The sequence below is a fragment of the Thermobia domestica genome, chromosome 17, assembly GCF_964235325.1.
Source record: "Thermobia domestica chromosome 17, izTheDome1.hap1.1, whole genome shotgun sequence".
In the NCBI taxonomy this organism is placed as follows: Eukaryota; Metazoa; Arthropoda; class Insecta; order Zygentoma; family Lepismatidae; genus Thermobia; species Thermobia domestica.
The window spans coordinates 138,213,087-138,239,733 of record NC_137470.1 but is presented as its reverse complement, the minus strand read 5'-3'; the positions used below and the strand labels follow the sequence as shown (position 1 = coordinate 138,239,733).

Below are 26,647 nucleotides of genomic sequence, written 5' to 3'. Positions count from 1 at the left end.
TATTAATTACTACGTTGCACGTTAAGTTTAAAAGCTTTGTAACTCAAAACTTCCATTTTTCACTTACGTTGCTATTGCAGAGGGAACTTCAATTCTGTACTTCAGTTAGGTCTATTTCAACTTTTTGTGGAGGCATTTCCTAACATTACTCATTATAATCAATAAATATGCAATTTTTATTTCTTTGTTCTACAGTGACCTCACGAAATAGCCTCACCTTGTAATTACTAAATATCTGTTTAAAGAACACGAAAGACTATTAATATATGACTAGCTGAACCTGCGCTCTCTACACAGCCCATGAGGATGAATTTCCTTGTTATTCCTCAAAGACATCTTGATAAAAATCGGCAAGGAGTACCATAAATGAGAGATTTTTTTTTTTTTCGATTATTTGTTTCAATATCGCACAGTTTGGAAGATTTGAGCCTACTTCCGGTTGGAGTTTCTAATTCATGTATGATCCGTGTTTTCTTCTTGTATGCAGTATGTAATAAGCAAATACATTACACACACAATTAATTATAATGTCAGTGATATATGGTGTTCATTGTGCAAAACACTCAAAATAATAAAGATTCATCTTAGGCTGGAGAAATGGTCATCCTTCGTTTATTATAATTTGGGCATAAAACAAACGCCTGAGAAATACACAGCCCCTGTATACAACTATGTTATGTTGAAATGTATAACTCATAGGATGTTATGCTTTTATAAAATTTCAACACTTCCATTGTACCCCTAAAAATGTAATAAAGAAATAACGGCCACTTTCTTTTAAATATTCAATTAGACCTGGACAATCTGCACAAAATTTGGAATCGACCAGCGAAAACGGCACGTTTCTAGCAGTTGTGGTTGTTGAGATCTCATTGTCGAAAGGATTGGAGACAAATATAAAAACTTTTCTTTGGAGACAAACATATAAACCTAGCATTTTAATTTATAGATATTATAATTGTTATAAATACACTGATTAGAAAAAAAAGAGAGAGAGCGAGAAATCTTACAGAAACGTATATTTGAGAACAAATATCATGTAGTAGACAGCATATGATTATAATGGAAATGCCATCAAAAGTAATATGCTACTTAGTTAAGACATTCACATTTTTATATTGTAGGTGATCGCAGCAATGTTTAAACTATTCTTCAACTTCTCGGAGAACTCAGATCGAGACTATTACAAGGATATACTTGCTGGGATGGATTTGTTTGAAAAGGAATTAGTTGTAAGAAACTCGCCGTTTTTCGGAGGTATGTGGTTCTTTATAATTTTGACACATTAAAAAAACAATTTCCTTAGTCTTAAGTGTATATGTCCGTAAAACTTCCTGGTGAGTTGCATGGAGATGTAACAGCTGGTCAGCAAATCATAGAGAATACACTAAGGCAGCGTTTCCCAACCTTTTACAACTTGCGGCACACTACAGATGTAACTTGAATTCTCGCGGCACACTCATACATATAGATATTATTATTATTATTATTATTATTATTATTATTATTATTATTATTATTATTATTATTATTATTATTATTATTATTATTTGTATATATGAAATACCGTGATATTTTTTTCTGTGATTAGGCCTGCTGATCTTCTCACAGAGAAGAAAGCTCGATGACTGGTTTTCCTTTGTGGTACATCATTATGGTTATTGTTCATTCTAATTTAAAAATAGTAAACAATTGCAGTGAAATATAGGACCTGGGTTTTTTAAAAATCCACTTTCTCTTTCGAAACCTGTATCCAACCTTTCACTAAAAAGAAAGAGCACTAAATAACAAACGAATAAACAAATCTCTTGTACTTTTAAAACACAAATGTAGGTAATTTTTACGCATGTTTGCTTTGTCAAAAGGATTGAATGATATTTTAAAATTTCAAGTTACGAAATAAACTGCAACAACAATGAAGCAATAATGGTCATGACAATGATAACAAATACTTTTCTCAACATTAAAAACGTACAGAAAAGTAACACAACATGAAACTTTTGTAGATTCATAGTAGAGGTTCACGGTAATGTGAAATACAAATATACATTTTCCCCTATGTCTTGCAATTTAATTCCTATAGAATTAACAACTTTGTTTCGATTTCCTCGCGGCACACCAGCGACCTATTCGCGGCACACCGGTTGGGAAACGCTGCACTAAGGTATTCTCTCGCAAATAGAGGAAAATATCTGGTGCACAATTGCACGAGCACCACATACTAAATGTTTCAAGTGGCCCCGCGTGGCGTAGTCGCTAACGCTCTCGCCTTTAGTGCGAGCGGTCCCAGGTTCGATTTCCGGTGGGGACACTCGGTCGAAAAAGTGTAACAGTTTTTTCAGGCCAGCCATCTTGAATGAGGTTTTTCCTTGATTTTCCCTCATTCACACCAGGCAAATGCCGGGATGGTACCTAACACAGAGGTCCCAAGCCGTTTCTTTCCTTCCGCAATTCTTTTTTCCTTCCCATTCATCGGATAGGTGTGATTGCCAAGGGACGTCATCCCTCAAACGTGACGGGCTAAAATGGCCATAGATGCCTAAAGCCCAGAAATCTAATTCCAAATCCTAATTGTCTCAAACCTATCAAGACAATTCCTGTCATGTCTCATGTCCCATTGTGGCCGCCTTTGATCTCGACTTTATGCCCCAATTCTTACAATCACTAAATCGGCCAGATACTGATTACTACGTAGTAAGGATAGCTGTCAACGGAAATAAAAAGGAAAATAGATATGCAACAGATCTAACAAAACATAATGTAAACGCAATTGTGATATATGCGGAAAGAAATTTATTTCTATTGAGAATAATTACGAATAGGCTTTTTTTTTGTGAAACATTATGCATAATGAATGAATTACTTGCATTTTTCGGTTATTTTTTAGTTTGTAGAAAATTTGAATCGTTACAAGTTTTATTGGATTTATTGCATGAAAACGTCAAGTTGAAACTAATCTTGAAGTTTTAATCATATTATAACATCTTACCGTACCAAAAGAAATAGCGTTTGTTTTCATAGTTGGCGTATTTTGTACTTGAACTGTCAGTGCTTTGAACAAAAGTACAAAAATGAGGGAATAAAGGAGGAATTACTATTATTATTTCTACGTATTTTAAGAGCTTTAGAGAGAAAAAAAAAATGCGTGTCGTTAAGGATTAAGGTTAGGAATTAAAGTTCTGGGCTTTCGGCAGCTAAGGCCATGTTAGTCCACCACGTATGAGGGATTGATATTCCTCAGTGTGCACATTACCTGGGAAGTTTGGGAGGAAAGGAAACGGCCTGGGACCTTTGTTATGTACCATCCCGGCACTTACCTGGTGTGGATGAGATAAACCCAGTTGGCTGGTCTCAAAGAAAATTTTCGACCGAGTGTCTCCAACGTGTCGTTAAAACTGGTATATATTACAAGAAAATAAGTAAAAACTGAATACTACTCTGCCTTTAAACACTTGATCTCTAAGTGTATGTGTTGATGTATAGACTTGTAAGAAAGAAAGGGTTGAAAGGAACGATCAGTATGTGCCACTTGACTGTTACAATACTATAAAGTCCCATAGCGTGTAACATTTTACTTATTTTTGTTTTATTAAGTTTTGTCTTCATAAAAACACTAGCTAAAATGTACTCTTCTTCGCACGGGAAGAATGAGATTTATGCAAGATACTGGAGTGGCCTTCTTGAGATTTTCTCTCTCTCAGACACACACACAGCCACAGAGAACAAATATGTTTAAAAGTTTTAGATGGACCAAAGTCCTTAAAATAGCAGGCAAACAGAGGAGAAAGAACAGGGCTCCTACTGGTCAGGGAAGTCAGGGAAAACTTAGGGAAAATGGTGCGGGTACGGGTAGCTCATGGAAAAAAAAGAGTGGAAATCAGGGAATGTCAGAAATTTTATAAAAGAATAATTTTGTAACATTAATTGTGCACCAATTTCAGCCTACCCAACTATTATGATAGATATTTGGGGAAGGTAAGTGGAATGTACGTATGAGCAATTTATTACTATTTGTCTGTATAGAATGAATTCTAATATGTAAATATTCAGTTATTTATTCCTTATTTTTATGACGTCATCCGACACCTGTAATGAAAGTCGGGGAATTTCCTGCTAGAGGTCAGGGGAAAGTCAGGGAAATAACTTCTTTAGATCAGTAGGAACCCTGAAGAAGAGAAAGGGAGTGGAGAAAAGAAGTGAAAAGGCTTCCAATTTCTTTTCAGTTTGTTCATTTTTAGCATGGAGGGTATTCGAAATGTACATCTACAAAATAAAAAAGTCATAAACTTTTCAGTTTATTGTCCCACGATTATGTTTTGTAGGCTAAGGGAGACGGATGATTAAAACAAGTGAATAATGATGGAAGAATCTGTGAAATGAGAAAGTGGGAGGAAACGGGAGTACTTCGAGACAACCCACGGACACGATGTTGTCCAGCACAAACTAACTTAACCGGGGATCGTACCAGGAACCCCACGCACCAGAGGTAAATGCTGTACCAGATAGCCACTGTACCCCCTACGTGGATCTACAGCTTCTCATGAGATCCAACTTTAATATGCTCCAGTCGGGAATCGAACTCGTGTCCGTCGTATCGAAGATCTGCAAATAGTATCTAAGGGAAAGGTGACTTCAAGGTTTCTAAGGGAAAACATTGTGAGGAAGGTACTGTTACGGTGCTGAAACTGAAAAAGAATTACATACTTTTGATTTTGTAAATGTTTTGTCTGTAAAGTTTTAAGCAAAGAGCTGAAAGATAGCTGCTATGAATTATAAAATTAGATCTTTTAAGTTAGAAAAATTATTAACAGTTAACAGACGTCTTGTTTACAAAAGTATAAGGAGTTGTATAGTGATATAAAATATCCCCTCACAGAATACCGATTTTGCTACCCTATCCCAGTTCAAACGAATACTATATCGAAAAGATAGATTTGAAACCAACTTACAATGCGAACACAACTTCCAGTCCCACCTTTCTTTACCTTGCAGGAAAACTGCTGCTGTAGTTCCAGAGTACGTTCTGCAAGATGTTTTCGGGTGATGGTGGGATGATCCCAGCTGCTTCCACTTATTTATGTGAACAAGAATTTTAGGAAGGATCCAAAAAATGGATCAAAAGATTGCGATCTTGGTCAATAATTAATTTTTGGGCCAAGGGCCCAAAAAATTGAAACGGCCCCTAAATCGAGTTTTTTAAATAAGCACATCATACTGACTTAAGTGGTAGTTTGGGTTTCGCTACACTATATGTAGTTCTCAGAATATGGGGCATACAATTTGAACGGCCCATAAATCGAGTTTTCGTATTTTTTACGGAATAAGCACATTATACTGACTAAATTGTTAGTTTTGGTTTGCCTACACTATATGTAGTTCTCGAAATATGGGGCATACAAGAAAATATTTGATTTAATGAAATGTATTTATTGAATTTTCTGGATCAGGGGTCAAATTTTGTACAGTCCCTAAATCAAGTTTCTATATTTTCTTTTTACGGAATAAGTACATCATACTGACAAGGAGACTTACGGAAGTGTCACTCAATGATTTGAATGAAACTTCGCACATTTGTAAAACATCAACAAATAATCGACACATTTTTTTTTTATTTCGGCAATGGTGCGGGTGTAAGGGTAAAAACCACCCTTTGAACCGTTGGGGGTGGTATCGAAGTATATACAGAAAAAAAATCATCAATGTAGAGGAGAACATAATGCCAGGGAGCTTTAGTGCAAGTGATTCAGAATCTGACGTCAAAATTACAAAATTAAAAATGGCGGATCCAATATGGCAATTATAATTAAGAAAAGTCTTCTTTTTTGAAATGCTGTACTTTTAACCAAGAACAATCATAGTTGGCAGGGATTACTGCTAGGAGGTTGCAAGCCGATTTCAAACCCCTTTCTGTACTTATTTTAACAAGATGCTTGATTAAAGTGCGTCTCTGCACCTTCACTATTGGGGGTGCGTATTTAAAGTGAGTCCCCTTGCCTACCACTATTCGGGGTGCATATTTAAAGAGAGTTCCCTTGCGTACCACTATTCGGGGTGCTTATTAAAAGTGACTCTTCTTCCTTCTCACTAGCCGGGGTGATATTTAAAGTTAGTTCCTTCTCCTCTTACTATTCCGGGTACTTATTCCAGCCAATTTTGTTATTAGATTCGTGGAGTGGTCACAATTAATCAACTTTTGAACCTATTTTAAGAACAAAAGAGGACCTCAAAATATAAACCATTTCTGCAGGAGTACTTAGTTGGATTCAGCCTCTTGATGTGTTGTTCTTTAGGCGATAGAAAAAACTTCTTGAGACCCTTTTCTGACATTGTCCTTCTCTACAACTATAACATGACTTTACATCTCCGTAATAATATAACTAAGATCCAATCACTGATTAATATTCAGCATTCTTCTCCCAGATTTGCAAATCTTATTAGGTGTTCGTGCTACAAAAGCGGTTTTTTGAAGAAAAAAAAATCTGCATTTGAAAATCACATAACATTTTGTTTCAAAGATTGTGCATCAATTTGAGATTTGGGTACGTTATTGCCGCAATAAGGTGTGTGTGGTGTAAATAATATTTATGCATCACACACTTGTTTTTACGGAATATCATTAATGTAAAACGTTTTCTCAATAAATTCATAATTTTAACCATTGAGGATCGACTACAGAGTTGAAATAATGAGAGGCGAGAGGATTCACTATACATAAATGAAATGAAGTGAAATATTTAAAGTTTACGTCCCACGATTATTCCGGCTAGGGTAAACTATACGGTGATGATGAGAAATGGATGAAGTGGTGGAATGAAGAAAGTGGGAGAAAACGGGGGAACTCCGAGAAAACCCCTGCACACGGTGTTTGTCCACCAAAAGTTTACTTAACGCGAGCTAGGATCGAACCAGGGACCCATGTACCAGAGGTGAACGCTCTGCCACTGAGTCAACGCGGCCCTCACTATACATAAGCACCCCGAATAGTGAGAGCTGCAGAGACTCATTTTAATCAAGTCATGTTAAAATAAGTAGAGGAAGGGGTTTCAAATCGATCTGCAACTTCCTCACAGTAATCCCTGCCAACTTGACAACTATGATTATTCTTGGCTAGCACATCATTTCAAACCTGAAGACTTTTTATAATTGTAATCGCCATATTGGATCCGCCATTTTGAATTTTGACGTCAGATTCTGAATCAGCTGTTCTAAAACTCCCTGGCATTATGTTTTCTTTTACATTAAATGATTGTTTTCTGTATATACTTCGAGACCATCCCTAACGGTTCAAAGGGTAGTTTTTACCCTTAAACACGCACCATTGCTGAAATAATAATAATAAACGTGTCGATTATTTTTCTATGTTCTACAAATGTGCGAAGTTTCATTCAAATCGGTAAGTGGCACTTCCGTAAGTCTCCTTGTGAGTAAATTATTGGTTTTCGTTTGGCTACACTATATGTAGTTCTCAAAATATGAGGCGTACAAGAAAATCTGATTGAATGAAAAATATTGAATCTTTTGGAAAATTTTTGAACGCCCCTAAATTGAGTTTTCATATTTTTTTACGGAATAAGCACATCATACTGAGTAAATTGTTAGTTTTGGTTTGTGTACACTATATGTAGTTCTCGAAATATAAGGCCTACAAGAAAATTTTTGCCTGAAATATATTGGATTTTTTGATTCAAAAATATCTTAACCTTATTTTCAGTTTCAAATTTTATTTTAAAGGGTAATTACCAAAGATTGGTGTTAGCATGCGAGTACATGATTTGTCTCACCACATGATTTGTCTTTGGTGCTGTTCAGTTTTGCTCTGGTTTACACTTATTGCAATTTAATATTTTCTTTAAGCATGGTCTTCAGGGTATAATCTCACAAAATCGTTTTAATTGGCAGAGTCGTCTGTTATCAGAAAAATGTTATTGATCTTATTATTTTAACGACAAACTTCTTTCTGTTTTTCTTGCTGGCAGGTTTGTGACATTGTTACAATATCTAAAAACTTGAACTTAGTGGAATTTGACAGTGACACGGATAGTCAAGTTTTTTGTTCCTTTTCATATTTCGTATGTTGATCTCCAATACTTTCACTATACTTATGTTTGTGCTAGAGCCTTTTTATTTTTACTGTGCCCCTTCTGGCGCTGCTGTCGATGTGTGTTTTCCCGTACCTACCTCGAAAGAGGAGAGACAAGTTACTGCGGGAAAGATCCTTCAGTGGTTGGATGCAGACAGGGTTGCCACATTGAATTATTGCACGGGCTTCTCTGTGCACTGTCTTGTTAGCCATTCTACCCTGCGATCTTTACTCGCCAAGACCAAATGACTGAATGACAAACTGGTAACACAGCCGAGGTCATTCACTTCTTCCCTCAAAGCCAAGGGAAGATTTCCTCCCTAAGAGGGCGGCGAGGGTGAAGTCGAAGTGTGTTTCACATATTTTCCGAGGGCCCACTTGAAATAGAAAGCCTCTAGTTCTGTTAAAATTGAATAATTCATTATTCTAATATTCGTCATTTGAACAGAATTCTCTATACGAATAACAGACGACAAAATATTCAATAATTTTAACAGCACTCTTTTGTACCATCATATTGTGGGAATCTCTTGAGGTTTGAAACTGAGTACTTTTTCATTTAGTGGAATTGATTGTGAGAGTTTTTGCGTACAGTGCTCCATTAAGACTATGCTTTTTTCAGGTGAGAAACCAGGCATGGTGGACTACATGATTTGGCCTTGGTGCGAGCGGTCTGATCTACTTAACATGTTTGCAGGAGAGAAGTTTCGGTTGCCGAAGGAGAGATACATGAGACTGGTAAAGTATTTTGAATTTACTGTTTTTGTTAATTACATTAGTGTGGAATTCTGTTTCTTCAAAGTGGGTAACTTCTGTAAATGTCCATGTTTAGACGAGTGCCATATCACGATCTTGTAAGACAAATTACTTTCATTTTTTCTCAACATATGGGGTTGGAATCTAAAAGTTGGAGTTAATGTAGAGTATCACCATCATCATCAGATATTCTGCCATTATTGGCAGGTCACTTGCCGCAACTGAGAAGCTTCCATGCCCCATGGTCTTCCGCTTACAACTTGCCGCGCGATTTTTCTCTTTTGATACCATCTATTAATTGTAGCTTTCTTCGCTGCCTCCCTCTCATTTCTGGCACAATACCCTCTAGCACGTCTCTTTTGATACAGTTCCTTAGCTAATGTCCCAACCAGTTTCTCTACCTCTTCTTAATAGCATCTAAAATTGTTTTCTTCCTCACTATTTTTAATATACACTCATTCGTTTTCCGCTCGACCCAGCTAATTCTCTCCATTCTTCTCCACACTCACATTTTGAAACCATCCAGTAGTTTTTTTTTTTTTAAATCATATTTGCGTAATATCTATGTTACTGACTCCTACAGTACAATACTGCACACGAAGTATTTTATGATTCTTTCTCTCAAATCTTATACAACGTCCACAAAATACTTTTCTTCCTCCTAAAGGCATCTTTTCCCATTCCTATTCTTGTTTTCATTTCACGTTCACATTTCAGTATCATTACTAATAATACTAGCCAAGTACCGAAAACTAGTCACCTGTTCTATTTCCTCCCCTCCTACTTGTATATTTGACACCGACCGCTTCGTTCCAATCACTATGGCTTTTATCTTTCTAACATTTATTTTCATTCCATATTCTTTACAGCCCTTTCTCAAGTTCCCTAACATCTTATTAATTTTCTCTTCAGACTCTGCAACAAGCGACATATCATCTGCAAATCGTACAAACCTAATCATTCTATCTTCTACTGAAACGCCATCTTCATTATGTATTCTCTTTTTCATTATCTCTTCTAGATAGATATTAAATAATGTTGGCGAGAGACAGCATCCCTGTTGGACTTGCCTTCCAATTGTACTTTCCTCCGTCATTTCCTCTCTTATTCTAATACGTGCTGGTTCATATATAAGTTTCATAATAAGTGTATTACAATAAATCTCATAAAATTCAGCTACAGAAAATTGTATTATTCAAAACTCAAACTGTATTTTGTTAATTACATTAGTGTGGAATTCTCAGTTTCTTCAAAGTGTGTAACTTCTGTAAATGTCGATGTCTAGACGAGTGCCATATCACGATCGTACATCGTTGCTACCTAAGTACATCGTTGCTACAAGATATAATAACTGTGTTCCCATAGACTTATCACCATGATCAGAGCAGTTCTTCCCAGGCAGTATGTTACGACACGTGAAATTTTGAATATTATGTAATGAATGTGCAAGGGGTTTCCTTAGAGGGTGTAATTCTCAGACATGGTCCCAAGAGAATTCTCAGATATGCTCAGATTTCAAGATGGGTCCGAAGTAGGCAAAACGTAAGCCGTGACCACAGTGGACACGGAATGCTTCAGTGGGAATTCGAAAGAGGTTAGGAACCATCAGCTCCAAGGTTTCTCGTGTTCGGAATAAGGCGTGCTGTAATGTATTTTGGCACGGTATATATATATATATATATATATATATATATATAGTATTTTTACTTCAAAGTATCACACACCCTCTTTTTAAAGAAAAATATGAGAGAAATCTACACATCAAGAGGTTCGTTTCGGGTGGTTCTGTACATTCTTGAAATTTTTCAGTTGTTTTAACTTTCATATACATTGTATGAACTAAATGTACAAATTTTACAATATCGGCATTTGAAAGCATCTGTTTACATTCATGTAAATAAGTTAATCCAATAATCGAGATTTGAAAGCTATTAGACACAACCATAAGTAATTACATAAGAATTGTAAAATAACAATGATTATTAAAAAAACTGTTATAATGAAAATTTCAAATGAAACAGTAAATATCTATTCTTCGGTACTTTGTTCCCATGATGTTCGGCAGGTACTACTAAATCTTCTGCTTTCAAAGGCTCCAACCTGTCATGTTATGTCACTGTCTTGACGTACGGTACAGCATTCATGCTGTTGTTTTATATATATATATATAAACTTATGGACTGTGAGCTGTCTCTTCATACTCCTTGCTCGGTTGCTACATAAATTGATGCACCAATGATGTTTGTTTTTTCTCCTAACCTCCCTTCTCCGCAATTACAGAAGAAAGACTTCTTCTAGCTCTTTACTAGTGGGTAACGTTCCCATTATAGCCGACACGTTCCCACGTTGAATGGCTATGCTTATGCGTTGAATCAGGAAACTTTTTGCTCGATTATCTCCTGATTTAATTGATAGACGGTGGCCGATTTCTTTTATAAATTTGAGGCCTCCTTCTTCCCAAGAACCGCTAGACTCAATTGCTATTGCGACAAAGCAATAGTTATCGAGTAGATTGCTATATTTATTCCTTTTTTCTTTCGCTCTTCGAGCAGCTACGAGTCCAGCTTGTACTGAGGCATATTGTAGGTTGGAGGGGGCATAGGTGTCTGAACATGTGAAGTCCCAAATCAATGCCTTTCCTTTCTTCCAAGGTACTAATGTCATACCATCGGGTCTTTTTCCGTCAGATCGGCTGCATCCAATCGGTTCCCTCACTGCTGGGATCCCTGCTGATATTAATGCTCTTAATATTATATCATTTACACTTGAATGACGTGGGTGTCTGCCTGCGCTGCTTTTGCACGACAAACCGTGTAATCCTTTTTTATCTACAAAGGTGTTACAAATGGGGCAGTGGTGTGGTTCACATATATCTGCTCCCAACCGTAGTGCAACTGATACTCGGAAGCTCTCATTTGATAGGTGTAGGCCCAGAGATGGTGATGGTAGAGCTTGAAGCCATGCTCCGTTTTCCGGGGACATGACCGCGAGAAGCCTGGCCTTATCTTCAATGTTATTTGTAGTCTGCAATAAAGAAGCTGCATGGCAATTAACGATGGGCTCGTCCCAAGCCGACTGATTGTTACGTTTTTCGAGAGCCGGAGGGTCTAACCCAACTAAATTTGTCCATTTAGCTATGCAGTCCATCACATCTGGATTGGTGATTTCGTCGTTATCCCATTGAAGAAGTGAACTAACTATTTGACTTGCACCGTAGAAAGACGCTAAAAAAGACGGAATAGCCATATCTGTGGCGCGACGGATTCCAAGGCCTCCATTTTTGACTGGTAAAGAAGCTTGTATCCACGAGTTGTTATTAAGAGAACAATTGAGGATGGATTCCAGACCAGTTTTAAGAGTATCGTCATACTTTTCCAATAGGGCATCTTCCTTCCAAGATGGAGAGCATCGGAGGAAATAAAATAATCTCGGCATTCCAAATGAAGCCCTTAAGAGATAAAAAGCAGAATGGGCTGAAAGCTTGGAAAGTCGTGACATAAAAAAATCTAGTTTGGAGGTTTTGTCTAGTAACATTTTGCTCCGTGCCTCTGTTGAGATAGCTGAACCTAAAAGCTCTGCATTACTTGGTGTAAGGAGCTGAATACCAGGTGCTGATTTATTAAAGATATCATAGAGGTTCTTAATTTGTTCTTCTGTAGCACCGAGGAATCCTACTTCGCATTTGGAGCAATTTAGCGATAAGCCAATTGATGATGCGTGTGTACGAATGTTATCTAATGTTTGTAGTATTACGTCTGTATTTCCAGCTATTGTTCCATCATCCAAATACCAGACATTCAGCTCTGCGTTTATGTTATTAACAATTGGTTGGAGAGTCATAGCAAACAGTGCTGGACCTAACGGATCACCTTGTTGAACACCTCGCTGTGATAGAATAGTGTTATCTCCTATATATAGGTTGCTTGGTTGAGAATAGCATTGAGAGATGTACGAAAAATATGCTGGAAAATTCTTTTTAACAGATAGCAACATGGAATCTCGATTTAATTCATTGAAGGCATTTCTGAAATCGATTTTTAAAAATGCTTTCACTTGGGTGTGCGTAGTAGAATAATATGTGCGAGCTGCATGTACTGCTGCTTCCGCCCCAAATGGGACACAGACTCCTAGTTGGTGTGGATATAGTATGTCGATAAGTGATTCGCGCATCTTGTAGCAGATTATTTTGGCCGACAATCGTCTCCAAATATTGCCCACGGCTATTGGCCGAATTCCTCCGCTTTTTTTCTTAAGGGCAAGTAACGACGCACCGAAGAATATCGGTCTCAATGTTGTAGGTACATTTCCCGATATAATGAGGTGTAACAGTTCTCTGATAACATTGATAAGCTGGTCTCTAGATTCATAATCGTGTGATAGAACTAAATCTTTTAGAATTGAAGCTCTGAGGCTATCCATTCCACCGGCTGACCCAGAAGGAAAAGATTTAATTGCTTTCAATAATTCAGCTGATGATACTCTAGTTGCTGATTCTGATGCCTCTGGAGGTTCAGGGATGGCTAATAAATGTGAGTGAGCTGGATGTTTTGCTCTGAGTGCTTCTAACAATGAATTATCTGGAGTTGCTATCGAGTCTTCGGATGTTAATAGTCTTACTGCTCCTCTAACATCACCGTCCGATAGTTTATTTTCAATGTTCTTGCTGTGGAATGATGTGGATTTTGACAAATCACGAACTTTGTATAATTTAATTAATTCGGCTGACAAAGCTTCTCGATGATTATCCGACCAGTTTCGTATTCTTTGCTTTACCCATGTGGTGAGGTTGGTAACTTTTTCGGCATATGGAGGAATACAGAGAACCACATAAGGGAAGATTAAAAGATCTAGCCAAGCATCAATACTATTAGTATTCGTGACCTTTTGTAGAACTTCACTTAAGGAGTGAGCCATAGCTGGTCTGGCGCCTCGGGGAACTCGTCGGAGTGTAGGAATATGGGACTTTAAAAATATTAACAGTTCGCCTATTTTAGCTGTTGAGTCCGTTAAATTTTCCTCAATCGCTTCGTGCGTTAATATATTTGAAATATAGGTAATGGCACTTTTCGCATTGGAAGAAGATAGATTTTTCTTGAGTGATTCGCGGTGGCATCTACTAGTATGTATGGCTAGACCTCGTTGGCTTAGAAAACACTTATGGCAATATGAACATTGCGCTTCATTTGGCTTGCTAGATGTGTCCAAATTAGGACCTGGATCATCCTTCTGACAAGAGGCATCCGCATCTTGAATGTTCGTTGCATATTGAACCTCCTCTCCCACTTCCGTTTTATTGGTAACCTTTCTTTCTGTCATTATTGGACATAATTGTGCTTATTGCATCAATTTAATTTAAAATAGATTAAAACAAGCTGATTTGATATATATATACAATATATATACAGGGTACAACATTTCCGGTCGCCAGGTCGCCATTGGCAACTAGAAATTTAGAGCTGGCGACCAGTGTTCAGTAGGAATGGTTTCTACCTAAATTCACAGGGCTGCGCAGTTTGTTTCTCACGAAAATAACTGTCACAGAGTGAGAGAAATCACGGAATTTGAAGTCTGGAAAATGCGTTACACAAAGTGAGGTCTTAAGGTAAGATAATTTTTTAACATGTGTATGAAATGTCCAACTCAAAATTGATTATCCTGAATCTAATTGTCTGGTTTTAAAATTTTATGCCCTCATGTAATCTATTTCTTTGTCAAGCCAAAGGCCGTGGAAGGGGTGGGGGCTTTCATAATTTGTGCGTGAAAGATGCTGGCGACCATCATTTTTGGATTGGCGAGTGCGTCTAGCTTTGAAATTTTGCGCCCTGTATACATAGAAGTCTGAAATAAAACATCGCAGCACGCGTTATTCCAAACACGAGAAACCGTACTGCTGGCGGTTCCGTATACTTTCGACTTTCAGCTGAAGCATTCTGTGTTAATTGCTGTCAAAGTTTACCTTGTGTCTACCTTGGTCCCATCTTGGAATCAGAGCATACCTGAGAATTCTGTTGAGAGCCTGTCTAGGAATTATACGCTTGAACATTCATTACACATTGATGAAATATTAATTTTTTGTATTACGTGTGTGTGACTTTCTTCACGGTGATATGTACAACCGCTCTATGCTTTCTCGAATTCGAAATAGCACGTGTTGAAAATTAACTTTTCTTTTCGACGATTTTGGACAGCCCTAGCTCTGAAACTATACACTTTTCCCCCCATAGGTCCATACGAACTTTCATTAATCATGAATACTTGTGAATATTTTGAATCATATCAGGACAATAAATTACAACTGAACAAGCGAAACAGTATATACACACACTTATTTTATTTTATTTATTTATGCTTTCAACAGAGGAAATAACTCCGATCAAGGAAGGGGCCGCGGTGGCTCAGTGGTAGAGCGTTCACCTCTGGTGCTTGGGGTCCCGGGTTCAATCCCAGCCCCCACCAAGTGAACTTTGTGGTGGACAAACGTATGCATAGATTTTCTCGGGGTTCTCCCGTTTCCTCTCACTTCCTTCCACCATTTCATTCACTACTCATCATCACCGTCTCCTTTAGCCTAATCGGCATAACCGTGGGACGTAAAACTTAAAGATTTCATTTCATTTTCCAATTAAGGAAGGCTTAAAAATAATGCTTACATAATTTACATATTATAATATATAAATAAGGAATATAATAATGCAATGTTAAATAACATACAAAAATTATTTACATACGTAGTAAAAAGAAAAATTAAAGAAAAATTAAAATAAAACAAATTGCGACATACATACGAAATCTACCATCCAGTAATTTAGTTGTCTAATATTCATGTCGGAGAACTCATATTCTTGTTAATGGCATTATATGCAATGCTAAAATTCGAATTCGACAACGATATTTTAATAATATTCATACCATTAGCCATCTGAATTTTTAGTTATTGATTTTATAATTTTCATAAACGTTGTCAAGGGAACTCCAAAATCCAAAATTGAATTTTTTTGCTGGTAGATCATCATATAATTTGCACAAACGTACCAAAGGAGAGTTCTTGAATTTTTCAGTTCTTTGAATAATTTCTATCCCTGTTTCTAATTCCAACAGTATTAAATGTGATATTTTCCAAAAATTCTGAAATTTCTATCTTATAGCTTACAATTTTGTATAACAAAGTTTGCTGGTGTATTATACTCTTAGCTTCAAGGCCAGTCTATTGAAATTCAAACAATAGTGTGAAATCCTTAATCTTAGTACAGATAAATGACACTTCTTAAAGTAAAGAAATTATAAAAGTTTCTTTTGAATCATTTTTTTTATTAGACTTACATGATGTAAACTACACAAACGAACCATATTCCAACCTACTAACTAGTTTTTTATAATAATAATTTGAAGCTGTTTGTCATTTAAATCAAAACTATTCCTAATTATAAAACCTAGCTTTCTAAAGCTTGACCGTGTTACACACTATTCAAGTGTTTAAGTTCGTTCACTGCCTGAATTTTATATTGACTGTTCCTTAGAAGGTCTCTAGATTTATTTGTTGGTTATGATAGGGAAATATGTCTCTTTTCTGCTTTTCCAAGTGAATGTAATATGTATTTCTTTGTTCTACCTTGTAGATGGAGTGGAGAAATGCCATGAAAGAAGACGAAGCAGTTAAGCATAGTTACTTAGAGCCTGATATGCATGCCAAGTATCTGAAGAGTCGATTAGCAGGGTATCCAGACTACGACATCATGTCAAATTTGTAAAAACACTTTTTATTATATATATAAAATTAAGTTTTCATGGTGAAAACTGCATTTAATACAAGGAAAAAAAAACGCTATAAATAAATTTGAGAATTTATTTTTGGTGCACAGAAACTTATCTGTTCATATTAGGTTTGTAGTTTACATAGATACGTATAAAATGCCTGTAAAAGAGGAAGTTACGTATATCTATTTCTTAATGTTATTTGTGTTAAAAATAAAGCGTCTCAAAGTTAAAAAGCTAACGAAACTTACATTGATGCCTAATGTATATAGAGATGTTTTTTCAGTAATTATAACTTTTCATATGATGATGTTTCTGATTTGTTCATGAGGAGAGATTTGTTATGTACTGGAATGAAAACAAATGAAGAGTATTTTTTGCCAAGCTGTACATTCAGCGATCATTTACAATATAATACGTTCTATTTCCTTAAAGAAGTTGTAACTTCGATGGTTGTTATTCAGCAGCATAACTGTAAAATTTGGCAGCTTAAATGTTTAGTGAGAAACCAATGAGCGTATGTGAGCTCAGGCAAAAACTACAAAGACAAAAAGGAAAAGGTCTCAAAATTATAGAAATTGATGATCCTAACATCTGGTAGGGGAGTTTTGGATCTATTTGTTAGTTACGATTGGGAAGAAACAGGCACTACACCAGTGAAGTAACGCGTTCATTTTCACCATTCGAGAAAATGAGCTCTAGTCTTAACATTTTATATAACTTTCCTTGTTTTACCCATGTAATTTTCATATTGTTCCAGTGGTTAGAAGAAATGGTAAAGATGTGAGTCTTTCAAGAATCTTAATATATGTATAGTATACAGGTTATAATCCAAAGGTACAGCCATAAACAAAATATACTACCCTGTCCATATTCTAATGTCAGTAACTTCAAAACAAATCCACCAGTTTGATTTTTCAGTAACGTACAGAAAATTACGTTAGTATTCGTCCTGAAGTTACTAACGAAGAAACCACATGAGGTAGATATATTCTCACGACTGTACAATTTACATTTGGGCATTAAAGTAAGGATTTGAGTTTTTCTCAGAGGTTTCAGTAGATATAACAACAGATGGAACAGTTGTATAGTACTACACTGGCACCATCTATTGTTACATCTGATGAAATATGTGCAGAATAGTAACGTTACTTAAATACTGAAAATGACGTCGTAGTTCCAGATTTTGAGACACAGAATAGGTAAACAAGACTGGTTTTCTGTTCCGTATTTTATAAAACAAAAATGGTAAGATGAGTTACATATAACGAGGTACTAAACATTTCTATCATTAGTATCAGAGCTATGTTATGGCAGTTTGATACAACCATCCAGAATATTTTTAACGTTTCAAAACTAGTCAGGATCTCCTGTATGCGAACATCTATTATGAATATATTACAGAAGAACCATGTGTAGAGTCTGCAGCAAAAAAAAAAAAAAAAAAAAAAAAAAAAAAAAAAAAAAAAAAAAAAAACTGCAACATGAGCATGTAAGTTTATTGTGAAACGACGAAGTCTTTTACTCCAAAATAAGTGTGCAGGGGAGGACGCCGAGGTTTCTCCTGGTGTGATTCGTGCCACTTAGACGTTATGTTGTTTCCCTGCGCTGTTAGGCGTAGTTTCAGAATAAACTTATATGCTCATGTTGCAGGTTTTTTACTGCGGACTGTACCAGGTGGTTGAGTTACTGGAGTGAAGTGAGTCTTTGATTTTATGAAAAATGATACTAATATTGAAATATAAGGTAGAAGTGTAGTCAGTGATATTTTAAGATGGTTGAGTAAAGGTTTATATATTTTTGGACAGAAAATTATGAGTATCAGACTAACAACTTCCACTCTTCTTTTACTGTAGATACCACTCATCACAATAATTTACTTCTATGACTTTGAGTCATGGATCCATCTTAAGGAACTTGATCTATTTATGCTCACTATGTTTGGTGAACTTCTTAAATTATGTGTTTGTTTCTCTCTTCCGCACGAAATAGTTCCCACAAAGCTTGTATTTATGAAAATACTTAGGGTATTTTCTTGTGTGTGAATAACTGCCCAACAATCCCATCTGTACAGTGTAACGCACAGAATTATGCTTCTGTAGTTTGTTTAAATTTGGTTTGGTGGTTTCTTCGTATAATTGCGACGGGTAGCATACATTTTCTTCATTAATCTATTTCGTACTGACTCCGTTCTTTCGTGTCACAACGCGTAGAGTTAATTCGCCAGATTCATGGAATGTATTCGTTGTTTCCATCAATACTGACTCGACTTGTTGCTTTCTACTTCGTCTTATCTACATTTCTCCCAATTCTATTTCGTCACACGCAGTCAGGAAGACAAATCTTTGTATCTACATATCGTTATATTTAATAATACTCGTTAACTACGTTGTTGAAACTATAACTGATTCCCCCCCCCTTTTTTTTTCTATTCTCATCTGTTTGAAAGTCAAGAGTAGAAGAACCTAAGAGTAATGAACAATTTGTTTCATGATCGGCTAAATTTAATGTTTTTCTCCATGCACTTATTAAAAAACGAAAAAAAGTGAGTACTTTAAGTAGCTAACGACTATATTTGTGTTAATTGTTTTGATGTAAGAGTTTATTCTTAATTTTATGGAATTTATAATTCTTTTCGTGTTGAATTGATAAGAGATTTGGATTTATGAAGTATGTATGTATTTTTTATAATTTCTGAATGCATATGTAATATGAAACCAGTGACTTTTTTTTTTTTTTTAATTTCATAGTTTATGTTGCGCAAATTTTTTATGCTTTATTTTGTAATAGTATAGTGTTAATATACACGATTATTGTGTATTCTATATATTAATAAAGTTATTAACCAACATGTTTTTGTACATACAGTGTGTGGTAAATTCCATATATAACATACGAAGTTTGGAAGAAAAATGTGTTTTGAAAAAATAAATAGTTATGTATTCCAGTATATAAATTGTATTCATTTTGTACCTAATGATAACTAGAAAGTCAATAAGAGGAATTTTAATAGTAAGACGTAATTGTTCATATCTTTGTACTATGCATAAGACGGATGTTATTTATGAATTATTCCAGATATGCTGATAGGAGTTCAAAACAAGTTTCCTCCCCTCCCTGCACACGCACGCGGAAGTATAGAACGTATGTAAACATATTTTAAAATTCTGTCTTTTAGGGTAGAGCTAAAAATGGTACAGGGAAATTTTGGACTTTTCCCAGTCACTATTTATTATAAAAATTATAAATTATTCTTATATCAGTAGCAGGGTGGATTGATTTAAATCAGTCTGATTTAAATCAAGATTTAAATCACTTGATTTTTTAAATAAAAATCGTTGATTTAAATCGAATTCCGAAATAAATTAATTTAAAGTGAAAATAAGTAAAATCCCGTTTCTGTTTTGTTATTTCGATTATGGAAATTAATAATCATAATACAATGAGACTCAAATGTACAGTATAGTATGAAAACAAATGTCATGCAGAGGATGATTAGGGAAAATCCCGGTTTGAACAGGTAACGGAGCAATCCTGTTTTCTTCTTTTCGTAACATTGGGTTTGGGTTTTAAGATCGTTAACTATTCCAACGGGGAAATCACTATCGATATTTAAGACTAAAATTCTTTTTTGTGTGTGTCTGTTTGTTTGTTCCTAGATAATAGGGTGTATTTAGAGGGGTCCTATCCTCTCTCCATTTTGTTTGTTTGTTTGTTTGTTTGTTTAGGCGAAATTTATGTATTTCATGCTGCAAGCTAGTTCTGAGTTTTTAAAAACAGGCCCCTGCCAAATATAAGTAACTTTTGTGAAAAAAGTGTCATTTTGATAAACGTTGCTGTACTTTTTCCTTAATGCTTAACCTTTTAAATTATATATAAATAATTAAATTATTCTATTTAAATTACATTATATTTTTAGGTGATAGGGTAGAATCGTCATTATTCGATTAAAAAAGTACCAATAAGGCTTTTTACTTAGTTTTCTTCAAGACTGGAGGCATTCTAGAACATATTACATATACTTTCACGCCTCTCTGCGTTGAGGCATAGTGTGTGATGACGTCAAATTTAAAAAAAAATATTTTTTTGTTATGTGTATTATTATTATTATTTGGCATTTTGCGTGTTATATTTTGCATTCAGAAGACTGACATTTTGCACACTCATTCAGTGCACCCCTTAATAATTTTCAGATCTCTGTAGAAACAGCGGGGTCCAGAGAGTCAAAAATGTTAAAAAAGAAAAAAAAAAACATTTTTAACAAAAACAGCTTTTTTCGTGATTTTCCCGTCTGAGATGGAGACATATGAATGGTACCGTTTCAAAGGCTGTTCTATTCTGAAGAAAATGATATACGTAGTATGCTCCTAGGATAAATAGGGATGTCGCAGGAAACTGTTATCTGAGATCCTGTTTTATACGGGAATCTGGGGTATTTGAGGAATATTATTTTTCGCGGGCTTACTTTTGCACCTACAAGATTGAAATTTTGCACATGTACTCAGTGCACCCCTCAGCATTTTTCAGATTTGTTTCAGATCTCTGCCTTAAAACAGGGGCCGGGGTCCACAGAGGTATTATTTTAAAAAAAAAGATATTTTTAACAGAAAAATCATTTTTTTTTTTATTTACCCGCCCCAGATACATGATGGAGACATTTGAAGGAACACGTTTGAAAATTTGTTTTATTCTGAAGAGAATAATGTACAAATCATGATCCTAGGATAAATAGGGATGTCTGAGGAAATTTTTATATTACATCCGGGTCATCGTGGGAATGTTCTTAGCTCATTGTTAAATAATTTCCTCACCCTTACTACTCAAGATAGAAGCTTGAAATTTTGTACATACATTCAGTACACCCCTTAGTATTTCCCAGTTGATTTTGAGATCTGTGCGTTAACACAGGGGAATCCAGAGGGGATTAAAATTTTTAAAAAAAGTAAAAAAAAAAAAAAAATGCCGATTACTCTCAAAATTTCCCGCTTCAGGGACATGATAGGGAAATGTGAATATTACCGTTTCAAAAACTGTTCTATTCTAAAAAGAGTGATGTATGTACCATGATCCTAGGATAAATAGGGATGATGCTGTAGCTGCTTGACTGAAAGTCTATAATTTACGTTTAAAAAGAGCCATAATTTAAAAGGGTTAAGAAACATTGTTTGGGATTGACATAGGTTAACGATTGGGGATAATTCAAAATTCAGCCCCAATACTTTCACTTAAATGGCATAATTAGCATTTAATACTAATTCCTAATGCTTTTTCTTCCGTTCGCGACTTGCATTATACGAGGAGAAAGATTTGATTTAAATCAAAAAAATCAACAAAAATGATTTAAAAAAAAAAAAATCATGATTTTTTTCCACCCTGATCAGTAGTAATAATACAGTTCAACTGTAAGTTCCTTTCAGATATTTGGTGGTTTCGGTTGTATTACTAAATTTATAGCAACCCAGGGACCAAGAGTCTTAGGGTGACAGAATCCAAGGTTCTTCTGGCCAAGTAGTGTGTGGGTACACTCATGTCCAAAATAATTGTCGCATATCTATAATTGTCTTCTTGTAAGAATATAATTTGATAATGATTTTGCAGGGTACTTTTAATACTTATACTATGTGTATAATCAGGAAATGTATATTTGTGGTAAATTTCATAGGAAAAGAATTATAAATACGAAAATTAGAACGAGTAAGACAAAATGTTTCTAAATAGACAAGAAAATTTTATTTTCGTTTTATTATTCTTATTTACTGTTCTTTTGACATGAAATTTGTCACCTACATGTCTTTGCCGATTATACACATACTAACATTATAAGAAATATCGGGCGAATTCGTTATCAAATTATATTCCTACAACCACATATTTATAGACATGTGACAATAATTTTGGACATGAGTGTACCTCTCAGAGACTAGGCATCCTAGAGAGGGGCATAGAACTCAGAGAGTAGGCGTCCTATGGAATGGTGAGAAGCTTGCAGAGACCAGGCGTCCTATGGAATGGTGAGAAGCTTGCAGAGAGCAGGCGTCCTAGAAAAGGAACTCTTGAGACACGAGTCCCAGAGAGTGGTAAGGATAAACGAGCTCTCAGAGACCAGATGTTCTAGACAGTGGTAAAGACGAAGCAGCACTCAAAGATCTGGGGTTCGAGAGAGTGGTAAGGATAAAGGAGCTCTTAGAGATCAGGAGTCCTAGAGAGTGGTAAGGGTAAAGGAACTCTCAGAGACCAGGCATCCTAGAAGGTGGTAAGTTTAAAGGAGCTCTCAGAGACCAGGCGTTCTAGAGAGCAGTAAGGATAAACAGACTCTCAGAGACAAGACGTCCTAGAAAGAGTGATAAGGATAAAGAAGTTCTCAGAGACCTGGCGTCCTTTTCGGTGGAGATTGATGGCCTGCTGCGATGTTCTGGCTGCTTTTATCCAGAAATGTTTCTGATTTCATTAATTTTCGTTACTTGACGATGGTTGATGATGTCCTTTTCGTGATTGTTGTCTCAACTTGGTTAAAACCAGCATGTGTTAAGGAGGACGTGTAGAACTTTGCAATATCTAAAGAATTACTTCAAACTTTCATAATGACGGAGTTGGGAATCGATTGTGTACTTCTTGTATTCATACAATAATTTCATATTAAATGTAATTCAAGAGCAAATATAATATCTATGGGAGAAATATATATGGGCGATTCCATGAAAATGATGATAAAATCCCAGGCCTGAACCTCATCTATGTTCAAAATTTGATCGAGATTAGCCGGGTGATTCGAGAGTTAATAAGTTTTATTTATTTTTATATATCTTCCCCTTCTCACTCCCCCAAGTTGCACCATCAAAATGAAATAATAAAAACCATCCAAGGCCCGAACCTCATCTATGTAGAAAATTTGATCGAGATCGGTCGGGTGGTTCAAGAGTTGTTAAATCAGAAACATAGTCACTTTCATTTTTATTTATACTACCAGAACCTCAATATCTCGGACCGTTTGCAAGATTTGAGCCTACTTCAAGTTGGAATTTCTAATTAATGTATGATCAGTGTTTTCTTTCTTCTTGTATGCAGTATGTAATAAGCAAATAGGGGCTACATTACATACACAATTAATTATAATGTCAATGATATGGTATTCATTGGGCAAAACGTTCCAAATAATAAAGATTCATCTTAGCCTGGAGAAATGGTTATTCTTCGTTTTTCATTATCATTTGGAAATGAAATAAACACCTGAGAGATATACAACCCGTGTATACAACTACAGTTGTGTTGGAATGTATCACTCATAGGATATGATGCTTTACTTTTTAAAAATTTCAACATTTCCAGTGTACCCCTTAAAAAAATGTAATAAAGAAATATTGACCGCTGTTTTTAAATATCCAATTAGAAGTGGACAATCTACACAAAATTTGGAATCGACCAGGGAAACGGCATGTTTCTAGCACTTGTGGTTTTCGAGATCTCATTGTCGAAAGGATTGGAGACAAACATATCGTCGGCGGCAATTCAAAACCTGCTATGTGCATTTTGCAGGAGAAGCGAAAAACAGTATCCTGGTTAGCTTTTTGGCTTTATAAAAGTGATGTTATAAGTAATATTTGATGCTGCACGTAACTTGATACCTTTTCAAGTAACTTGAGAAGGTACCAGTTACGTGCAGCATCAAATATTACTTATAACATCACTTTTATAAAGCGAAAAATCTAACCAGGATACTGTTTTTCGCTTCTCCTGCAAAATGCACATAGCAGGTTTTGAATTGCCGCCGACGATATAAACTTTTCTTCGGAGACAAACATATAAACCCAGCATGTAATATATTGATAGATTAATGAAAGAAGACCAAAATTAACGGAACAGGTTTTGAGCAAGTTGTCTGGAAAAGAACCTACGCCGAACAATAAATTACTCCTTTTGAATTGTTTAATGAAATAGATGTATAGCGTTGTAGGCTTCTTAATGCAACATTTATTTACAAAATATGAACAAAATTCCCTGAGTCATTTTTGAGAAAGTCGTCAGAGAAAAAAATCATTCCCAAGAGTAAACTTGCGATTTTTTAAATGGAAAATTGTTTATGCTATATTGTATGTTTCACACTGGAACATTTATTTATGTAGTATAGACAAAATTGCTTGAGTCGTTTTTGACAAAATCACACGTAAAACTCAACCTCAACAGTAAACTACCATTTCTAATTTTTTTTTCTATAGAAACGACTTACACAACGATGCAGGGCTGTTAATAAAAGTTGATTTAACTAAACTAAAAACTAAACAACTAACTCTATGGCCTATGGAATCCGGAGGGTCAATGTCGCGTTCACAAAAGCTCTCCGCTGACTTCTATCCTTAGCCAATTGGATCCAGTTTCTACTTTGTATTCCTATTTCTGCGAGATCCATCTTAATATTGCCCTCCCACCTGCGCCTAGGTAATCCTAATTGTAGTTTTCCGATTGGATTTCCAGTTAAGACTTCGAAAGCATTCCTACTTTCTTCCATTCTGGCTACATGACCTGGCCACCTGAGCCTTCTAGATTTGATGACCCTAACAATGGTTGGTAAACCGTATAAATTATGTTAGTTCCTCGTTATGAAGTTTCCTCCATTCCCCATTTCCGTACCTTTTGGGTCCGAATATTCGTCTTAGGATTTTGCTCTTCAGTCTATGTTCTTCCCTCAGAATAAGCGACAATGTTTCGCAACCATATAGAACAACAGGTATGAGTATAATTTTATAATATAATGTTGATTTGTTGAAAATAAATAAAATAATTAGTTGTTTTTGAGAAAATTATTTTATTTTCACGCATCAGTAAACTACAATTATTTTTGAAAGTAAGGAAAAAATTGAATAACCCTTGTGAAGAATCGTATAAAAACCTCAAGTTTAAAATTTGGACCCGATACGTCGAACGGTATTGCCGTCTAGGCGAGTGTACATCAGGACGAACAGACGGGCAGATGTCGAAAAATAACTTCTTCGGTGTGCAGAGGCTACGAAACGTGTAAATCTGTTGAAATCTCGAATTTGATTTTTCCTTGATCACTATATCTGAGAGCACGAAGTGCGTAAGTCCAATTTTGGCGAAAATGAGTTAAAACCAGTTTTGTACATCTTTCGGAAGTCTGCAACCAATGGTGGTTTTTATTTTTTCTATACGTGTAATTAATCAAGTATATAATGTAGTATGTCCAGTATGTACAGTATTTAGTGCTTAAGTACTCCCATGCGCAAAAAAAATTGCGCGTATACTGTAACTGAAGATTTTTCGTATTTATTCCAATATCCTTACGTTTATAGGTAAAATTCAGTTATTAGTATGTGGAGATAATAGAAAGCAATCCATCTAAGGAGATATTTCCAAAAAATATAATAAAATAATAAAAATATAAGCAAAAAACAAAATTATGCTCGGTTTTGTGTATACTGGCAACGATGATTTCTAGGGATTTTTTCAAAAGCAGAGCATGATTGCGGAGGGAATTCAGTACGGGAGTCGAGGAGTTGGATCAAGGATCAAGGATAGTGGACTAAAATGTTGCATTTATTGGTTAAAACCTAGTGTGTAGATTGCCTGCGAAATATAAATTAGCTTCTGTAACTAAGATGTCGTACGAAAATATAGAACTAAACAGAAAAACTCTTATCTTAAGGTTCGAAGGGATACGGACCATGGTTATGAAGATTATGTCTTTTTAAAAAAAAGAGCCAACACTACGTAACCACAGTGGTTAGGTGGATAGAGTGGCGGACTTGTAATTATTTCGTTATTTTGACACCACATCGAATCCCATCCCATCCCATTTTTTTTTTTTTTTTTACAAAACATTATAAATTTCATGTTAATAAGAACCGAAGCAATATAATAAGGACAACTTACTGATATTTTGCTGTAATGACGTATTTATGCAGGATTAGAGAACTGTTGTTAAAAGCTATTGTTTTCTGTTCATGCTGTTGTATAGCTTCTCTTATCCTGTTTTCTTGGGGAAAGAACAATTTTGTCTCCAACAAAGTGTGAAGGATATATACGGACAGAAAAAGACATCTTAGT

General features: G+C 35.5%; 1 protein-coding gene across 2 annotated transcripts in view; it reads left to right on the top strand.

Moving 5' to 3' along the window:
• LOC145674368 (pyrimidodiazepine synthase-like) overlaps nt 1–19,544 on the top strand; it is a 61,816-nt gene extending 42,272 nt beyond the window's left edge. For both annotated transcript variants that reach the window (XM_081744335.1, XM_081744336.1), the window contains 3 exons: nt 1,125–1,257; nt 8,703–8,818; nt 16,453–19,544. In XM_081744335.1, coding sequence (XP_081600461.1) covers nt 1,125–1,257; nt 8,703–8,818; nt 16,453–16,584 — 381 coding nt within the window. In that variant the 3' untranslated portion in view covers nt 16,585–19,544. The remainder of the gene's footprint in view (nt 1–1,124; nt 1,258–8,702; nt 8,819–16,452) is intronic.
• The last annotated feature ends 7,103 nt before the right edge of the window (nt 19,545–26,647 follow it).